Source organism: Mesoplodon mirus (genome assembly GCF_964341445.2).
Source record: "Mesoplodon mirus genome assembly, chromosome: 3".
NCBI classification, from domain to species: domain Eukaryota; kingdom Metazoa; phylum Chordata; class Mammalia; order Artiodactyla; family Ziphiidae; genus Mesoplodon; species Mesoplodon mirus.
Window position 1 is genome coordinate 44889999 of NC_138978.1, and position 19641 is coordinate 44909639.

Consider the following 19641-nt stretch of genomic DNA (forward strand, 5'->3'; position numbering starts at 1 on the left):
AGCAGGAGATGAGAGGCTGGGCCAGATCCCAGAGGGCCTTGGATGCTCAGGTAAGGAATTTGAGCTTCCATCACAAGGTGCTGGAGGAACACTGATGGTTTTGAGCAGCAAAAAGTAGCACAATCAGAACTCATTAGAAACATTACCATCAGGTTGCCCATGATAAAAGAATATCACATCAATCATAGATCATATATCAGGTGGTGGGTGGGGGAAGTACGAGGAGTGGGGCCACATAAGCAGACACCTGTCCTGCCTGTGGGCAGGGCTGCGGCCACAGGCACAGGGGTGAGCTGATCCTCACAATGATAACTCTTGTTTCTAGGAGCCAACTGGCTTCTTTCTTCTTTCCCAGCTCCTGGTGGTGGGATCAGAAGTCCCAGGGAGGGTGTGCTCCTAGAAGGCCCTGGAAGCACCAGAGTCTGTTCTCTGCTGCCATCCTCCTGGCCTCTTTGGAATGTCTGTCCCCAGGGATCTGTTTGCTCTAGGGAGTTTCTGCTCACTCAGAGAGTACGGTGTTACAACAGACAGGGGAAAATCTGCAGCCTGATCTTCTGAAAGGAGTGTGTCTCCTCTGCTAGACTAATAGTCCTACATGTCAGGGACTGTTGTATTCATCTTTGTACCCTCAGTGTCTGGCATAAGGCCTAAGTACACAACAATTGTATCCAAGCCACTATTTATTGAGCACTTACTGCGTGCAGGGCATAGTGCCTAAGAATCATATACGCATTAGCTTGTTTAACGCTCTAATAGCTCTATTAGAAAGCTTCTAAACTAGGTTATTCAAGTGATATAGCTCAGAAAGTGTAAGTGACTTACCTCAAGGCTTACCATTTATAGCTAGTAAGTGATTAGGATTTAAATCTACATCTCTTTAACCCCCAAACTCTTGCTCTTAACCCCTGTCTCCATTCCAGAATAGATGCTCCATTTCAGTTAAAGTAACATAAATGAGAAACTCCTTGGAGTGACCTGTCTCAAAATATAGTTGCCTGATGCTCTATCACCTATCAGTGAGACCCACAAGATAAGGGGTGTTGAGGACAGGAAGGATACTCCTAGTGTGTGGAGCCAGAATAGAGATAGGAGAAAGTTGGAAGCTACAGGGGAGACAGGTTTGAACTCAGCAGAAGGAAGAACTTTCCAATAATCAGTGATGGTCAGTGATGGTGGAGGATGCCTCATAAGGTAGTGAGCTTCCTGTCTTTGGAAATGTGTAAGGTGGTTGGCCAGCTGTCTTACATCCTGACCTGAATTTTTTTTTTTTTTTTTTTTTTTGCGGTATGCGGGCCTCTCACTGTTGTGGCCTCTCCCATTGCGGAGCACAGGCTCCAGACGGGCAGGCTCAGCGACCATGACTCACGAGCCCAGCCGCTCCGCGGCATGTGGGATCTTCCCAGACCGGGGCACGAGCCTGTGTCCCCTGCATCGGCAGGTGGACTCTCAACCACTGCGCCACCAGGGAAGCCCTGCCCTGAACTTTTGAGGTCACCTCCAACATCAAGTTTCTGTGAAACAGATTTCAAGGATAATGCTTTCTGCTGAGATCACCAGCGTCACCTGTCACTCTTATTTCCACTTACCATGAATTATGGTTGTGGAGATTAGCAGTTTTGTGAATAGAATGCCTAGCTCGTGAAAACATCCGGTTAATAGTAGAGATCCTTGTCATTCAAAAGGGCCCAACAAATGACACCCCTGTTTTGTACATCCAAGTTTTAAACCAATTGAGAGATAAGGCAAAAAGAGAAAAACTTATGGAATCCTAAGTTCTTTATTAATGATTAAGGCCCAGATGGAATCCGTGGACACAATGGACTTCCTAACATGGAACCCCACACTTTGACAGATTGACATACTGTGTCACAGGTGCTCTGGACCCCATAGGCCTCCCCACAGGAGAGCATATGCGGCTCCCATAGAACTTAGAGCCTGGAGCAGAAAGTGGGCTTCCGGCTGGCAGCTGGCTCCCAGAAGGGAGGAAGCAGGCAGAGTCTGAGGCACACATGCTCACTTCCCTTGTTGAAGCCTATTCAGAGCCACTGCCCCACTTCCCCAGAGAAGAGGGGCTGCAGGGGTACAAAGAGGCCTGGACTGTTACTCCAGGGGGCATATCCTCCGCATGGAAGGAAACGCCGGGCGTGGGAAACGAGTCTCCCCCGGTCAGGAGCAGCGCTCTGTATTACACTCCCCACTTGTTTGATTACTTCCCTCACCAGACTGTGGAACCCTTAAAGCAAAAACTCTCCCAGCACAGGGCCTGGCACACAGTAAGTGTTCCAGAAGGGGAGGAATGAATGAACTCTCATCTTCTAATACCAGTGTTTTCCTAAAGAAGCCCCTTTCCTCTCATTTTACCCTCCTCATAGCACTCAAGGTCTTGTCTTTATCATGCTTTGCAACTGCTCTCTTTTTCTGTACCGTGGCGGGTCAGACAGGGACCAAGGTGTTGCCCGATGACTCAGGAAAACTCTTCCCCAGGCCGTGCTGTTCCTCCCACCCTGCCAAGCCCTGGCTGTGAGCAGGTGAAGGAACCTGTGAGTGCTGTGTTGCAAGGGGCAGCCCCAGCCCTGGTCCTGCTGCCCCATCTGTGATGAATGACAATGCCTGCCTTACCGCAGACAACAGCCTTGTAAAGTCATTTTGGAAAGTGGAAAGTACTTTGTGGCTGTGAGGCAGTGGAATCTGTAGGAATGTGCTAAAGGAAATTCATGGCTGCCAAGTGATAAAGGATGATCCAGACCCCCACCAGTCTGATGGAGGAGGACAGTGCTTTATAGGCGCTTACTGGTAGTGTTCCAGATGTTTGCTTGTGTGGTAAAATTGGAAGGTGTGTCCCAATGGGGGCGAGTCCCAGACTGACCCACAAAAGCCTATCTGAGTCATCACATAATAATATTTACCAAGTTGATACTAAATTCTAGGTATGTGCTAGACACATTAAGTCTGTCGTCTTAATTCTTTACAATAACCCATCAAAGGAGAATTGTTCCCCTTTCTACCAGTAAAGAAACAGACTTATCAAGATCAAATTACTTGCCCAAGGTCACAAAGCTAGTGAGTACTGGAGCAGCCCATGTCTCATAAGCTCTGTGCTGTACTGTCAGTCTTGCAGAGAGTAGGGGTTACTGTGAGCCTGCAGGGATGGGGAGGGATAAGGAGTTTGGACTGACCGTAAATCTTCCATCAAGATCATTTGTACAGTCACCTGCCTTTGGGCCACCCTTACCCAGAGAGAGAAGGGTCATCTCCCCACTCCAGCTCCTGAGCTCCAGAGCAAGATGGGTGCGGGTGTAGAAATACCAGTCTTGTTTTCAGAGGTGCTGGATGAAAGAAGTGAGCAGGATCCTGATGGTCTGAGGCACAGGGTTCTTTAGGGCACTTATTCCAGCGTTGGAAGCCTCGGGCTCTAGTAGGGTTAATAAGCCAGCAATGGCGGACTCTCTGGAGGGACTAAAAGTCAGCGATTTTTTTAGAAATGTTTCAGCCTAACAAAGGGCCTGATACCTGTAGTCACTCAGTTAGGGTTTAATAAATGTATGAAGAAACTTGAAAAGTTTTGATACTGGGGTGAGCATTTGGATGTTGAATGTGGGAAGATCCTTTTCCTGTTGTTTTTCGCCCCCTCCCACTTCTGCAGGTTTCCTAGACAGGGAGCTAAGAGAGCAATAGACCTAAGTTTCCAAATAGAGGAGAAAAACTAAGCGGGATTTAGGCTTGGTGAACGATGGAGGTGCTGTTCACCCTAGGGATGTGTCACTGCTCAGTGACTGGGGTCTGTCACAGTAATTCTCCCTCTCTGAGATTCTGCCTCTGTCAGAATCCCCTTTTGGGGAAATGGTTTTGGTTCTGTCATTGGCTCTCCAGTTCCAGCTCCTTTTCCCTAGCAGATCTGTCCCCAGCCTGCTCTCCCCTGTACCCCAGCTCTAGCTGCCCAAAAATAAGGGGATCAAGGCCATTACTATGCATTGTGCATTTATTGGGTGCCAGGCAGGCACTGCACTAAGCCCTTGACCTTCATCATCTCTTTTGTCCTCACTACAGAGGAGGGCTATCATCAGGCCATGGCTCCCTGACCCCACCACACACTGTGATACGACCTGCATCACCACCAGTCTCACCTCAGCTCTGTCTCCTTCCTGGCCCTTTTAACCCTTAATTAAAAGGGAGACTAAGGCTTCCCTGGTGGCACAGTGGTTGAGAGTCCGCCTGCCGATGCAGGGGACACGGATTCGTGCCCCGGTCCAGGAAGATCCCACATGCCGCGGAGTGACTGGGCCTGTGAGCCATGGCCGCTGAGCCTGCGCGTCCGGAGCCTGTGCTCCACAACGGGAGAGGCCACAACAGTGAGAGGCCCGCGTACCGTAAAAAAAAAAGAAAAGGAAGACTAGCCTCCCCTTCTCTATGTTCCAGCCCCACATATACAGCCCTGGAATGGCACACATCTTGTGGCATTATGATCATTGGTCCATATACGCACCATTCTTCCATTCAACTTATTTATTGAGTACCTGCTGTGTGTTGTCTGTTGCCCCTGTTGGACTTGGAAGTCCTTTAGGGCAAGAGACCATGCCTGTTCTTGCTTGTTGTGTATCCCCAGCATACAGCACTATGCCTGGCTCATAGTAGAGCCTCAGGAAATGCTCACTAAGAGAGACCTCTAAATCTAGTTCTCGAACAAGATTTAGTCCTTCCAAGCCCTGATACTGGACAATGGGAAACATGTCTCTTAGCTCTTAGCTTAGTAGGACAACACAGCTATGACTTAGTAGGAAAACACAGAATGCTTAGCTCTCAGCGATCCCCTTAAGTGGAGGAATCCAAGCTGCAGTTAACCCAAAGAGCCATTAATGCCCAAGTCATTCATTGTGATCCGTGGGTGTTCATTCACTCTTTCAGTGGGTGTTAAGCACCCTGCCTGCAAGTATCAGGCTCTGTGTTGGGAGCTAGAACCACAGAGATGAATAAGACACACATACACAACCCATGACCTCAAGGAGCTCAGCAGACTAGATAGAGAGATGGAAAATCAAGGTCAGATGGCTTAAGTACCATGGGTGCGGTTCATCGAGAGCACTGCGAGGGGGTTTTTTAGGAGGAGGTAAGATTAGGAGAAGCTGTCTAGAGAAGGTGGCATTTGATCTGGGCCTTAAAAAGAGCAGGATTAGGACCTGAGGAAGTAGGTGGAAAAATGTTCCCTGTGAACAAAAAACATAGAGGTGGGAAGGTATGTTTTTGCGGAGCATGAAGATCATTCAGACAATTAATTTGTCAGTAATTGGCAGGGGTGAGACAAGGGTGACCCTCATTACCATAGACATGTCACTGTGATGTGTTTATTTCCCTCTTCCTACTGCTCCCTCCTCATGCCTAAAACATAGTTCTGCTAAGTTATAACCTGAAAGGACAGGGGTAGGAGAACCTTGTGTAGAGTGATGCCCTGTCCTGGCAGTCACATGGGATTCTTGGTCCTTCAGTCCCCACCCCCAGATACACACACAGGGACCCTCCATGAAATGGCCTCTGTGCATGTCATCCATGTGCTGGGAAGGAGCCTACAGAGGCCACCCATGAGTTTCTAGAAGAGGTAAATGCTCAGACTGGCTGCCTTGCTCCATTGGCAGGAGGAGGCCAGCAAGACAGGTTAGTCACTCACATCATTTTATCTGTTGAGTCAACATCTATTTTTAGGTGTGGAACCCAGAAGGGGACCTGGCATCTCTGCATGGAAAGGGAGAGGGTGCCATGGGTGAAGGGGTCTGCTCATCCTTCACGCCTCTTTGCGTGATCCGCTGCTAGGCCCATTCTCAGGTGCAAGGTCTCCTTCCCTGCTGGAGGTTCAGTTCCTAATGCCAAAAGTCCAGTTTAACATGTATAATTCCTTTTGCAAACATGCTTTTGTGTATGCAGAGCACACATACACACACACATACTCACTCACTCACCCTTATAGTCTTAGCAGGTCCTGTGAATTGGTTATACCAATTAAATAAAACTAAAAAATGCTAATAAGGCATATAGGTCCCTTCCTGTCCAACATTGTCGGATGTGCTCCGAAATGACTGTTTTCATCATCTATTCTGAGCCATAACCGCCCCAGAAATAGCTTTAGCAGGAAAGTGCTTTTGTTAGACTAGCTGTAAATTATATTTCAAACGTCTGATGTTGTTTTCTTAAAAAATAAATAAATAAGTAAATGAAAGTCTAAAATTAATGACTGCTGGGGTTTGCTTTGCTTATGTGTACTGCTACAGATTTGGCTTCTTGCAGATGGAATTTCAGATCTGTTTACACTTCTGTGTTAGCTTTTTGGGGGAAAAAAAAAAGCAGTTGAGAGATCCGGGAGGACAGATTTACAAAGTCGAACTTATTCTAACCATCGGTGAGGCTCACTTCTCTCTCCACTGCCCTCTCCCTCCTTCCATTCCATCGTGCCCTCATTTTTTTTTTTTTGATTGTGGTTTCATCTGCTCCGCCTCAAAGTTAGAAGGCAACTGGTTCTTGCAGATGTTATGACAAGGTCACATATCCAGTTTCGCAAGCAGATGTTCATTCAGCCCCATTTCACCAGCACTTTGTCATTCAGCGAGAGCAGACCTTGTGGGAACAGATTGGAACAACGCAAGGGATGGGACATAAAAAAATCTTGCAGAGAAACTGATCGCTTTTATGTGTTCAAGAAGGGGATGGGGGTGGGGCGGGGTTGGCAAGGAAAGAAATCTGCAGAGCAGAATTTCATGGGTTTTTTTTTTTTTTGGTTTTTTCAAAGATTATTATGTGTTGGATACAGTAAATCATCTATACACCCACATCCAGGAGGTACATCTTCAGAACTCCATGCGTGGGTAGTTCTGCATTTAACAGCTGCCATACAGTAGCTAGTTTGCTCTGCACTTAGAGACCCTTATCTGTGCATTTGTTTTAAGTTATCACCAACTCGCCTTTTGTTCCTCTATTGCTGTTCTCCTGGTTCTCATTACTATTACAAAAGTAGCTAAAAATCTGAACTACAGAGTCATTTGAACTGACACTGTGAGTTAGAATGATAGACGCGGGGCTGTCATCTCAGTTGTCGACTCAGTCTCTACTCAGAGGGTGTTGCCTGTAATGGATTTAGCACCTCTTGCCTTTTCCTAGGTCTCATATGCCCGTCCAAGCTCTGCCTCAATCAGGGATGCTAACCTGTACGTTAGCGGCCTTCCCAAAACCATGACCCAGAAGGAACTGGAACAGCTTTTCTCACAATATGGCCGTATCATCACCTCACGAATCCTGGTGGATCAAGTCACAGGTTAAGTATTTTTTTTGCCATTATTTTGTGTCTCAGTGTCACCAGCCAGTGCCTTGTGACCCATAGGAGCAGAGAGGTAGTGGTTACTTGGGGAAAAGGATATGGGTCATGAGTAAACAGATTTTTGACCTAAGAGAAAGACTTTTTATCAATCAACTGCCGAAATTTAAAATGGGCCATCTTGGGAAGTAGGAGATCTCCATCGTGGGAATTGTTCCAACAGCAGCTAAACTACTTGGCAGAGTTGTAAAGAGGATTCAGCCATCAGGCTGAGAGTGGGGCTGAATGACCTTCAAAGTCTCTTTCAACGCTCCACCAAATAACATTACTTTTGTATGTGAAAAGAGCCGATATGTATAGCTCTGTCTCCAATAATAGCATTGTAAAGTTAGAGGCAACCTCAAACTGCCTCATTTCACACCTGAGGAAACAGAGGTCCAAAGTGGGGCATGTGACTTCTGTCCAGTTAGTTAGCAGCAGTGCAGGGATAACCCAGGATCTGGTGCTGTGATACTTTGGCCATCATAAAGAAAAGCAACCGCCACCACCACCTGTCAGTAAGAAAGGCACCCAGGTTGCATTTTTTTTTTTAATTGGAGTACAATTGATTTACAATGTTGTGTTAGTTTCAGGTGTACAGCAAAGTGAATCTGTTGTACAAATACATATATCCACCCTTTTTTAGATTCTCTTCCCATATAGGCCATTACAGAGTATTGAGTAGAGTTCCCTGGCTATACAGTAGGTCCTTATTGGTTATCTGTATTACATATACAGATATGTGTGTATGTGTCAATCCCAGTCTTCCAATTTATCCCTCCCCCCCCCTTACCCCCCAGGCTGCATTTTTGATGACAGAAGGTTTTCACCTACTCTAATTTAAAACACCCCCTGGGAGCCATTTAGCATGTGTTTATCATTTGACTATTGCAACAAACCCTCACTGAAGGCAGCTCTGCCCCAGACGCTGCACAGAGGGACACCAGTGACCAGGGATGAAGGTGGCACAGTCCTGCCCGTACAAGACTCCAGTGTGATGAGTACCTGCTAGGGCTGTCCGTTGCCCAACAAGAGCTCAGGAGAAGGCGTGCTGTGCCTGGTGGGCACTGTTAGGAAGGCAGTTTCCAACAAGGAGGTGATGTTTGAACAGAGTTTTGGAGGATGACTTGCAGTTATCTGGCAAGAAGGAGGGACAGAGCATGCTAGGTGGGTAGGATGTATCCTGTGGAATAGGTGGATAGGACATACCCTAAGGCGTGGAGTTGAGGAAGAACATAACCTGTTCAAGGAATATCTGGCAGTTCAGCATGGCTGACATGAGGTTCAACAGGGGGTTGGGGCCAGATCATCAAGGGCATTAAATGCCACGCCAAGAAGTCTGGAATTCATCCGTATGCAGCATGGAGCTATGGAAGGGATTTTTGTGGGTTTTGTTCATTTGTTTTTCTGTGTTTGGAGTGGGGAGCAATGAGGAATAGGTACCATGCACAAGGTAAAAAATTGAAAAGGTACAGAAAAAGTATAAAAGATGTTTTTAAATGGTATAATATGGTCAGAGTTTGCTTTTCAAATAGATTATTTAGTTGCCAGGTGTGGTGGACACATTGGAGGACTAGAAACTGGACAATGGGTGATCAGTTACAGCAACTAAAGGGAGACCTGAGGACTGAGCAGGGTGGTGGGGGGGGGGGTGTGGGCTGGAAGGGACAGATGAGAAAGATGCCTGTGTTCTGTGGGTAGGAGTCACAGTCCAGGGCCATGATGGCAGAAATGCAGGCACGTGCATTTTGATGGGTGAGAAAGATTCAGGAAGCCAGGCTCAGCCCTGGCCCCGCAGGTGGGCTGAGTCCCCAAGGAAATCCATGGGACCCAGCGCATCTCTTCCTGGAGATGTTTACCAGTTTGGTTTGTTCACTCTTTATCAAGGCTCTTTCTCTTTCCCCAGGAGTGTCCAGAGGGGTGGGATTTATCCGGTTTGATAAGAGGATTGAGGCAGAAGAAGCAATCAAAGGGCTGAATGGCCAGAAGCCCAGTGGTGCTACGGAACCAATTACTGTGAAGTTTGCCAACAACCCCAGCCAGAAGTCCAGCCAGGCCCTGCTCTCCCAGCTCTACCAGTCCCCCAACCGGCGCTACCCTGGCCCACTTCACCACCAGGCTCAGAGGTTCAGGTAGGCGTGCCCACAGGGGAAAGAGCCCTGCTACACGAGTGCCGGACAAGAGCCAGGGAAGCCCACGGCCCTGAAGCATGGGGCGGGGTGAGAAGCTCTGCCTCTAGGAATCACTGTGGGAAATTGCCCCAAATCTCAGTTTCCACCGGTGTAAAATGTGATGATTGGACCAGATGCTTTTCTAAGCCCCCTTTCAAACTGTGACCCGGATTAATCTTCAGATTCTTTGCTTGAAACAAAATTTCTGCATTTAACCAAATAAGAAGGTTCAGTTTCAACAAGAGTTAATCACAGATAAGTGACCACATTCAGCTGTTTAGACTTAAAGCTAAGGCAGTGGCTTTTAATAAAGTCAAAGAAAAGAGCAGCCCAGAAGGCACATCCTTGCCAGAGGGAATGGTTTGGTCTGCCCTCCCCCTTCGTCTGCCGGTAACTCTGTTGGGTTGGTGGGGGTAGAGGGGATCCTCTCTTCTGTGTTACCTTTACTCTGACATTGTCAGCAGACTCCGGAAAGACAAGGAGGAAGACTTTGTCCAAGCCTTACTAGTGTTTCCTCTGGGTACCCAACCCCCAGGAAGCTCCAGGTGCAACGGGGTGTTCCCCTTCTCCTGGGACATTTCTGAAAGGCAGATTTCTCTCCATGTAGGCAGTCCAACCTTGACCATGTAGGCAGTCTGACCTCTGTTATGCAAGAGATAAGAATATTCTTGACCTACCCATAATAATTCTACATAATTATTTTATTCCACCTATGTCCCAACTTCCCTTTAATGAAAGGGTCTTTCTCTTTTTCAAACATCACATGGGAAGATAGTAGGCCCTTCCATCTAGCCACAAGGAGGAGAAAAATCAGCCTCTGGAGTGTACTCCCATGCCCCCTGAACATGAAATGGTTAATAATCTCATGAAGAGTCCAAGTCATCTAATTTTTACTTTGTGTGAGAGTACATGCAGTATTTATGTAAAACAACCTTTCCAGCAGCCTTCTAATGGTGGAAACTATGGTTACTGCTGCCCTATGATGTGAATAGCTTATCCCCAAGTAAGACACTGAAGGTGAAGGAGATCATAACAAAATGGCAGTTTGCTGGGAGGTGCTTTCAGGTTGTAAATAGTAAGCTAATTTTTAAAAATCTGAACCCTCAAACCTCCCCCCCCCATCAAAAAAAAATGTGTGTGGTAAGAAGATTTAGTTAAAGTAGCCAGGCTAAGAGAAAAGATCCATTCTGATATGCATGATGTGTGTGCTTATTTTGTTAATCTGAAGCAGAGACCTTTATTCATAAATTTCATTACAGTAAAAGGTGAACAACTTAAGATGCCACCCCTCTTTAAAAATGTTCACAGCACAACGTAAAATAAAATCCTCACAAATGTTCTGAGAGGTGGGGGGAGTGGGATTAATTGAGACCTTGAAAGAAAGGAAGGTTCATTAGGCACTTGCTTTAAACTCTAGCATTGACCTGAACATGAATTACTTTAGTCGGAGGCAGGAAAAGGGGAAACTACCAGCGGATAGACTCCTAAGCACTGGGGAAAGTTTTTGAGCTTTTCTTCTTTGAAAATGGAGCATTCTTATTAATAGTTCCATTGAGCGATCTTGCCATCTGTGAGGCATTAACCCAGAGACCCTCCTTCTCTTTGCAGGCTGGACAATTTGCTTAATATGGCCTATGGCGTAAAGAGGTAATTAAAACTCCACAGATTGCCAGATGTCCGTGTTGGCACAGACTGGGGCTAGAATTTTTTTTTTTAATTCACTAACTTTACTTTTTTTTTAATTCTTCCTTTTTCTTCCACCAGCATGTCAAATTCTCTTTTACTTTCAGACCTCAGTTGGTTTTGTTTCTTTTAGGGCACACAAAGTGTGTTTGTGTGTTTCACTTTTTCTTTTATTTGCAGGTGGGCTTCTCCTATGGTTCAGGTGCCACAGCTACCAAGCCTTTGATAATCTGGTCCTCCGAGCGGCTCCCCTAAGAGGGAAGGCTGTGACTCTTTGCCAGATGATTTTGCAAACTTGCAAAGCAACTGTTTTACATTAGCAATGCCAAGATTCAGTTAAGAGGGCAGATTCCAGCAAATCAAAATGAGAACATTTTGCTAATCATCCTATGATTGTCAGTGGAAAAATTAGATTTCGGACTACCAGCCCTGGCCAAAGCATGAATAAGTGCGTGGATGACCTTATGACTCCCGCCCCCAGCTCAAAGTGCATTTCAGGGCCCAGCCTGAGAATGAAGTGTATCTGTGTGCACCTCAACCAGGGGTTTCTTTCGTTACAGGTTTTAGCAGTTATTAGCAATCCTCCCTTGGTTATATATGTATGTATGTTTTAAACTTGCTGTTTCTTTTATTTAAAACCTTTTTGTGGTGTTAAGGTTTGGGGGACTTTCTGAATGTAGTCACAAGGGTGTTCCAGATCTAGTCTGAAAACTGAATCTCGGGAGGTTGGGTGCTTTATGTCACTGTGTCCATGAGATTCCCACGTGTACTTTTGATAAGCCCCACTGAGCTGCTAGGGAGATAGCATCTTCATCATCCTGCTCTGTAGAGCTGCACACTTTAATTCCCCTTCCTGCAGTCAAGGGAAAGAGATGTGGTCTTGAATAGTCCAAGTCACACTCCCTGTATGAGGCAGGCCTTTCACCACTTGCTGTGCATGGTAGGTACCCTGCTCTGGAAACTGGCACACAGTGGAGAAAGTAACTTGACTGGAGACTTCACTGTCAGGGTGCCAGCCTCTTGAATCTCAATCCCAGCCCCCATGAGGGTAACTGTGAATTATCTCCACGTGTCTAGCATACTGTTTGCCTGTTCCCATGCATTTTACACTTTTTCCCAGCTCTGTCCCATACCTTTGCTCCTCTTGAACTTTTGTGAGATTGCACCAAATATTGTGAAGCGAGTGATGCTTACACATAGATGAGGTCAGGGAAGACAACTGCAATGCAGCATGCACACTGCCATCTCCTCCAGTTCCCCACCCATAGTAAACTTCACAAGTTGATAAGAGCATTCTCTTTTTCCTGTTAAACCCAGATTTGGATCCAGAGTCCTTCCTACCAAAGTGCTCCAGGTAACATTACCATCTAGAGTTGAGGCTCTCCTTGAAACCTCTTTGCTGGCCCTGACTTTGGCCTCACAATATTTAGCCGTTCTCTACCTATAAACCGAAAGACTCAGTTGGAGGAGTTGACTCAGTTGACTCAGTTGGAGGAGAGAAGGTTGAGAAGACAATGTTCAGAAATAATGCAAATAACGATTAGACATGGGTTTGCCCTTCTAAGAATCTGTACCATGATGTTTTTGGTTTTGTCCTGTTATTTGTTTTTAAGTAAGAGGGAAGACTGACGTAGTGAACAATACCAAAAATAATATGCTGAGTCGTTATGTTTAGCATATCTTCAGCGGCCATTTGATTATCTAAATTTTAGTTAGATACACAACTATTCTTTCATAGGACTTTTGAATCTCTAATAATATATGCGTATTTTTAAAATATTCCTAAATGACACTTTATCCATTCACTTCCCCAGTTTTTGCTTCCTCTCCTCCTATCCCCCACTTCAAAAAAAAACCTAACCAAATGAAGAGCAAGATACTAGTCCGTGTATAGAGTCAAAATACCTGTATGAGTTTGGTATAAAGTAAAATGTTAATAAATATTTTTTCTGCTGTAGGCACTGGTAACCTAATTGTTTCATCTGATGCATTCATCATGAATCACATACATATTTTATCAGATGGCGAATAGAATCTAAAGGATTGTTTTTCTTTTCAAGATTACGTGAAAACTAAGAAGATTTTGAAGCCTAATACAAAAGTAGTTGTAATAGGACAAATAACAGTTTTCTGCTTTTCTGATGTACAGTGATCAAGATATATAAGTGCATACACCACTTGAAATCTCACTCCTGTGACGCTTAGAAATGAATTCCAGATAATATAACATCAAGGAGTGATACATCTTTATTATTATTGCTCAGGGTTTTTTTCAGAACTCTTTTGAATAAATGCTAAATGAAACATAAGCCACCCATTGGATTAATAACAATGGGTGTATCTCCATGCCCATAATATCTAGAGATCTCATGTATCTCCATGCCTGATAATACTGAGAGATCTTTGACAACCGTTAAGTCAAGGGACTGCAAAGATGGTAGACTTGAGCACTTCTAGGGCCATCTCCTAAACTGCCTTAAAAAATAAATGAAATGTCCCAAGCATCGACCTCCACCAGTGTTATTCACCTATTCAATCAATAAGCAGTTATTGAGTGTCATGTCTGTGAGATTCCCATGTGGGATCCACTGAATAAATAAGTAGAGCAAAAGGATGAATGAAGTGGGGCCCCTTCTCTGAAGAGCTCACGATCTATTGTGGGGAGGGAGGGTGAGGGTCAGAGTGAGATACCTATGAACATATACTTGGTAGTATGACAGAGACTTGCTCTGGGAGTTCTTCATGGTTTTTAGTAGTTGACCTAGGCCTTTCTCTTGGCATATACGTGCCTTAGCCAGTCTAACTGTTCCCATTAGAAGAAATGCCACAGACATTAGTTTTTGTATTTTGGTTTTCAAACCCTGAAGACTCTCCTGCAAACACTCACTCAGGCCTCTGCCCCATGTCTGTGTCTGTGCATCTGTGTGTTATCCACGGTCAGACTGATGTCTGGACCAGTCCCCACTTCTGCTTGTCCCCCCAGGTTCTCCCCAATCACCATTGACGGGATGACAAGCCTTGTGGGAATGAACATCCCTGGTCACACAGGAACAGGCTGGTGCATCTTTGTCTACAACCTGTCCCCTGATTCCGACGAGAGTGTCCTCTGGCAGCTCTTCGGCCCCTTTGGTGCAGTGAACAACGTCAAAGTCATCCGTGACTTCAACACCAACAAGTGCAAGGGATTCGGCTTTGTCACCATGACCAACTATGATGAGGCAGCCATGGCCATTGCCAGCCTCAACGGGTACCGCCTGGGAGACCGAGTGTTGCAAGTTTCCTTTAAAACCAACAAAGCCCACAAGTCCTGAATTTCCCATCCTTACTTATTAAAATATATATATAAATATATACGAACAAAACACACGCGCGCACACACACATACACACGCACACACACAAAAGAGAGAGAAACAAACTTTTCAAGGCTTATATTCAACCATGGACTTTATAAGCCAGTGTTGCCTAAGTATTAAAACATTGGATTATCCTGAGGTGTACCAGGAAAGGATTTTATAATGCTTAGAAAAAAAGAAAAAAACACAAAAAAATACCTTTGATGCATTGAATGTTCTTTCATAGCTGTCGTTGTTGACTATAATATACATAGATAGCGACGTGCAGGGATTTTTACCCAGCCAGCTAACTTTACTACCTTCCTTGAAGGTGGGTCTTTTTAAGATGACCATTCGCTCATTTGAAGAAGAAAAACAAAAAACAAAAAAAAATAATAAAAATAAAACAATTTTTACAAAGTAATGGGATTCAAAGAAAGAAAATAAAGATTTTTCTTTTTTGTCAAAATGTTGATCCAATCAGATTGGTTAAAAAAAAAAACCCACACAAATTAAAGAGGAATAATAAAAATTGCAAAAATTAAAGAAACTTTTGCAAATTTTTTTATTTTTCCTTTTTTCTTTTATATCATGTGAACTAAAACAGTCTTCTGTTAGGGGATGGGGGCGAGGGGGATACCTGATGACATTAACAATTTAATAACATTAACGTTGCCAAAGAGGTGGTCTCTTTGCTGAAAATGGGTTTCAAGAAAAATCTATTTTTATAAAATATAAAGAATTTTTACAAGAGAATCTGGATTTGAGAAAAAAATATTTTGACTGGCTAATTTAGGGGAAATTGACAACTTTGTCGCGTTCATACTGCACTGGTAACTTTTTAGAGATCAAGATGTGTGTTTTAAACTGGATTCGTAGACTGTTTTTTGAAGGATGGGCTATAAACAGATGATCTTCATATCTTTTCATAGCATGTAATAATAATAAAAAATTATTAATTACTAGGGGAAAGGAGTGTTCATTCTACCCAGGGTACCACAGTTCCCCACAGTCAAAACCCAAAAGCAAGGAGATGAGTTGAAAGACAGTTTTTCTTTAAGTCATCAGTATGGGATGTCAGCAGAACAAAATTAAAAAGATTAATTTTTCCTTTTGATCTAAAACTTCCTTAGTTTGAGCAGTAGGTGCTACGAAATTATTTACATATCTTAGTATCATAGTTAAATGTAATGTGTTTAGGAGAGGAAAACAAAAACTACATTTGCTTTAAATTCATTAAGGAATTTTCAAATTCACTTTGTAGCCCATGCTGATAGAATTGGGCTGTGTTGGTACATTTGAAACACTGTTTATGTTGCTTGAAACACTTATTTATTTAATCGCAGATGTGATGATGCCTATGGCCGAGATCAAATATAGCTAGATTGGCTAGACTACTTATTTGTTTACTTAAACTATGGGAAGAAGCATATTATTGTGTCATTCTGTTGTGTGTGTATGTGTATATACAATATAAATATATATATATAAAGTTATTTTTTCTTTGGGTTAATTTATTATAAGTTGTAACACTTGGCTAGTTTTGTTTGTATATGTCTTAAAATGTTTTCTTATGATATTTAAGTGACAGTTAAAGAGGTATCAAGGTAACTTGTGTAGAACTATTGTTTGATATATTGTCATGTTTGTTGTGAATATTTTTTCTTACTGCACAGTAGAAAAATAAAAACAACTGGGTCTTTATTTTAATGTAATTCAGATTGGGGAAAACAAAACAGAGCTAAGGGAACAAAATGACTGAGGGAGCATTCTCCCACGTCCAGTGCACTGATCATTTTAGTATATTTGTGCTTTGTACGGTTATATATTTAAAACAAAAACAAAACAAAAAAATACAAGGGTTCATGCTCTTCCCTGGGTAATAGAAACAGTTACTCGCTATGCATAATCTAGTTGATAGTTAAATTTGCTATTGCTTTTCTTGTCTTGTTATATACAATCTTTTCAATACCAGTTTAGTCTTAATGGTAATAAAACGTTATGGTTATTTATAACTTGTGCTTATTTTGTGCGTTTTTTCTCATGCTGAACCCACTAAGTGCATGTAGACAGAACTGTTGTTTTCACACTAAAGAGGGAAACTTTGTAGTAGTAGCCGTAGTGGTAGAGAGGTAACGAAAACCACGGCTGCATCATAGACTCCTCCTTTAAATTTTTTTTCTGTTTTTTTTCCTCTTTTCGGTTTTGAGAAAAAAACACCAGATTTCAGTTCAGAGAACACTCGTTCAACATTCAGGGAAACCTTTTAACATCACCTGCTATGAATGAACTCAGTTTGCTGGCAAAGCTTGATGCATTTGCTAAGCATTAGTGGGAAAGGCATGCCAAAATCTCTTCTCTATAAAGTGTTCACTCTTGGGGGGGAAAAAAAAGGAAAAAAAATCTTAGGACCAGGCAGTTGTATACTTTAGTTATAATGAATGACTTCATGTTAATCTTGCTAGTTTAGATGATTTCTGAGGGAAAGTATTGTAACTGTTTTTTTTCATAATCTTGTTGTGTTTGAATTATTTGTACTTTGTCCAGACAATAAATGAAAGTGTGTAGAATGGATTTGAGCTTCCCAGATTTTTAAATGTGTTCACTCACACTTTTTTTTCTGTAGCATCTTCAGATTTCCCCAATATTTTTACCATTAAACAAACAAACAAAAAAGGTAGAGTAAATTCCTGTTTTGCAATTTAGCCCAGTCTCTCAAAGTCGACTCAGTATTCAAAAGTCATTGCCCTAGTTCCACACTACTAAAGGTATGGTCTCCAGCCAGCAGTTTAAGTGTCATCTGGGAGCTTGTTAAAATGCAGAATCTCTGGCTGAATGCAAATCTATATTTAACCAGCTCCCCAGGTGAATCACTGGTACTTTAAAGTGTGAGGAGCACTGTCCTGGTTGATAATGAGCCGACACATTTGGCATTGTGTTTGGCATTATGATTCACTAGTGTCTGTTATTCATTTATAAGCATACTTGTGACTTGTGCAGAAGAAAGGGAGTCACTATTTGCAGAGTTTCTATTATGCATCAGACAGGCTGTGTGGTGCCCTCTACATTCTCTCTCTTGGTCCTGCAGCCATCTGGAAGAAGGAGATAGCACTATCCTCATTTCACAGATGACAAGACTGAGGCTCAGTGAGATTAACTTGAAACAGCTAGCAAATTTCCAGCTGGGATTTGAATCCAAGCCTGATACAACCGCACAGCACCTCAGCATTCAGAAGGCAAAGCTTGCGCAATAGTAAGGAAACAGACCATTTTGTACTGGAAGTGAAAAGAAAGGTCACCTCTTTATTTAAACTCATTTTTGCTTAGAAGTGTCAAGTATCTGACTTTCTTACCTTTGAATAGAAACCTTAAACAAGGACTTTTTCATACTGCGTATAAGAACGTGATTTAAACTCAGCCTAGGGGGAAAAGACTGCCTAAGGTATCATGAAGTCATATTAAAATATGCCCTGAACTTTACAGATGAGCTTTTCAGTGATTTCCTAATATGATCATTCATTGATGATCTACTGTCTGTCTTTTTCATCTTCTCACTAATTGAAAATTCATAATACCCCATAAAACATCACATCACCATCCACAAACTGACACTTGAAGAAGAAATGCCCCCACTGATGCAGATGAAGGAATAGTCAGAGTCTCTTCCATTTCTCATTAGCTCCTTTTTTATTATTATATTAAATTACCTCAATGGTTGGGATAATTAAATTCAGGGCAAAGAATAGGATTTAATTAACCAAGCTAAATATTAAAACTCTAAGTCAGCCTGAACTTCGCATACTTAAAGATTCTCCTTTTAGTTTTGTCTTAAAGACAAGCTGCTATGTTCGTTTTCTGAAGAGAAATGGGCATTCAAACTAATTACTACCCCCAGGCATAACAGAGCTTCGCAAATGTGTACATAGGGTCTAAAACTGTTGCTGCCAAACCTATGACAGTTATTACCAATCATCATCACCCCTGCTCCTTAAAGGGGTCATTTTAGTGCACTTTAAACAAATGGATACTTAGTTTGGAATATTGGAAGTTGAGGGGATCTTACCAGTTCATGTAGTTCATTCCCCAGCCTCCAACAGATCTATCCTGAAAGTTTCACAATTATCTGTAGATGTTTCAATAGATCTTTAAAACATCCAAAGAAGGACATTCTACATATACTCTCTTGGCAACACTTCCCATCATCAGCACAACTTGTCTGCCTAACATCTAATAAAAAATCCGTCTTGCTGCAAGTGTAAGCCTGTTAACCTCAAATCTCCAGGCAAACATTGTATAGTTTCTGTACGTGTTTGTAGGAAAGGTCTAACAAATCACAAGAATGCAGAGATTATTAAATTTCTTTCAGGTCCTAGGTACATTATGTTTTGCTTGGATGAAGAATTGCATGCCAGAGAAGGCTGAAGGCATTTACTTAGTGTTATTTCTGTCAAAATGATAGGAAGAGAAGAGGGCCAAAAACACGTGCTGGTGTCTATAACCACCCCACATCATCACCACCAGCATCAAAACTACTTACATCCACTACCAAAGATCAAGCACTAACCAAATGATGGTTGCAGCCAGCAGTTTTTATCAACTTGAGTCCTGTTTAAATTTCTTTCATCAAGATTCATCATTATTTATTGAATAAAACATTTAAACCCCAAAGAATAACATTTAAAAGTACGTTTGACACAAAGTCTCTTGGGGCCCCTACTCAGTCAGTATTTGGTTCTGGCTACTTTATCCTTGTCAAAATTCGGCATTTAATTGCCTTTTACCATAGAAGATTCAGGAAACTCCCAGTTCCTGAAATTGTTTTGTCCTGACTTTCCGTAGGCACTATGCATTTGTTCCCTAACAGACATACACATGCAAACACACAGAGGCAAACATTTGTACAGTTGAATAGGAAATGGGGTTTTCTACTTTCACCTGCAAAGTCAAAAATCAGATCTAACAAGACAGCATTAAAAGCAAGAGTGTGATTTCTAAATGGAAGAGCCATTAAAACCTTAATTTGAGGGCATCCTTCCTGGATCCATTCCACAGCCTTAACAGGAGTTCACAGAACACAGCTGTATAATATCCTTACACCCTTCACTGCCTTTGTTCTACCT

The 19641-nt window shown here is 42.9% G+C and overlaps 1 protein-coding gene across 5 annotated transcripts in view; it reads left to right on the top strand.

Annotated features, from left to right (window-relative positions):
- Positions 1–16022, top strand: part of ELAVL4 (ELAV like RNA binding protein 4) — a 152495-nt gene extending 136473 nt beyond the window's left edge. For 2 of the 5 annotated variants that reach the window (XM_082613076.1, XM_082613075.1), the window contains exons 4-7: positions 7141–7294; positions 9240–9465; positions 11113–11151; positions 14129–16022. In XM_082613076.1, the coding sequence (XP_082469202.1) occupies positions 7141–7294; positions 9240–9465; positions 11113–11151; positions 14129–14498 (789 nt within the window). In that variant the 3' untranslated portion in view covers positions 14499–16022. Of the gene's footprint in view, positions 1–7140; positions 7295–9239; positions 9466–11112; positions 11494–14128 lie in introns of those variants that run through there. The other 3 variants (XM_082613074.1, XM_082613077.1, XM_082613078.1) reach the window with 3 other exon arrangements.
- The last annotated feature ends 3619 nt before the right edge of the window (positions 16023–19641 follow it).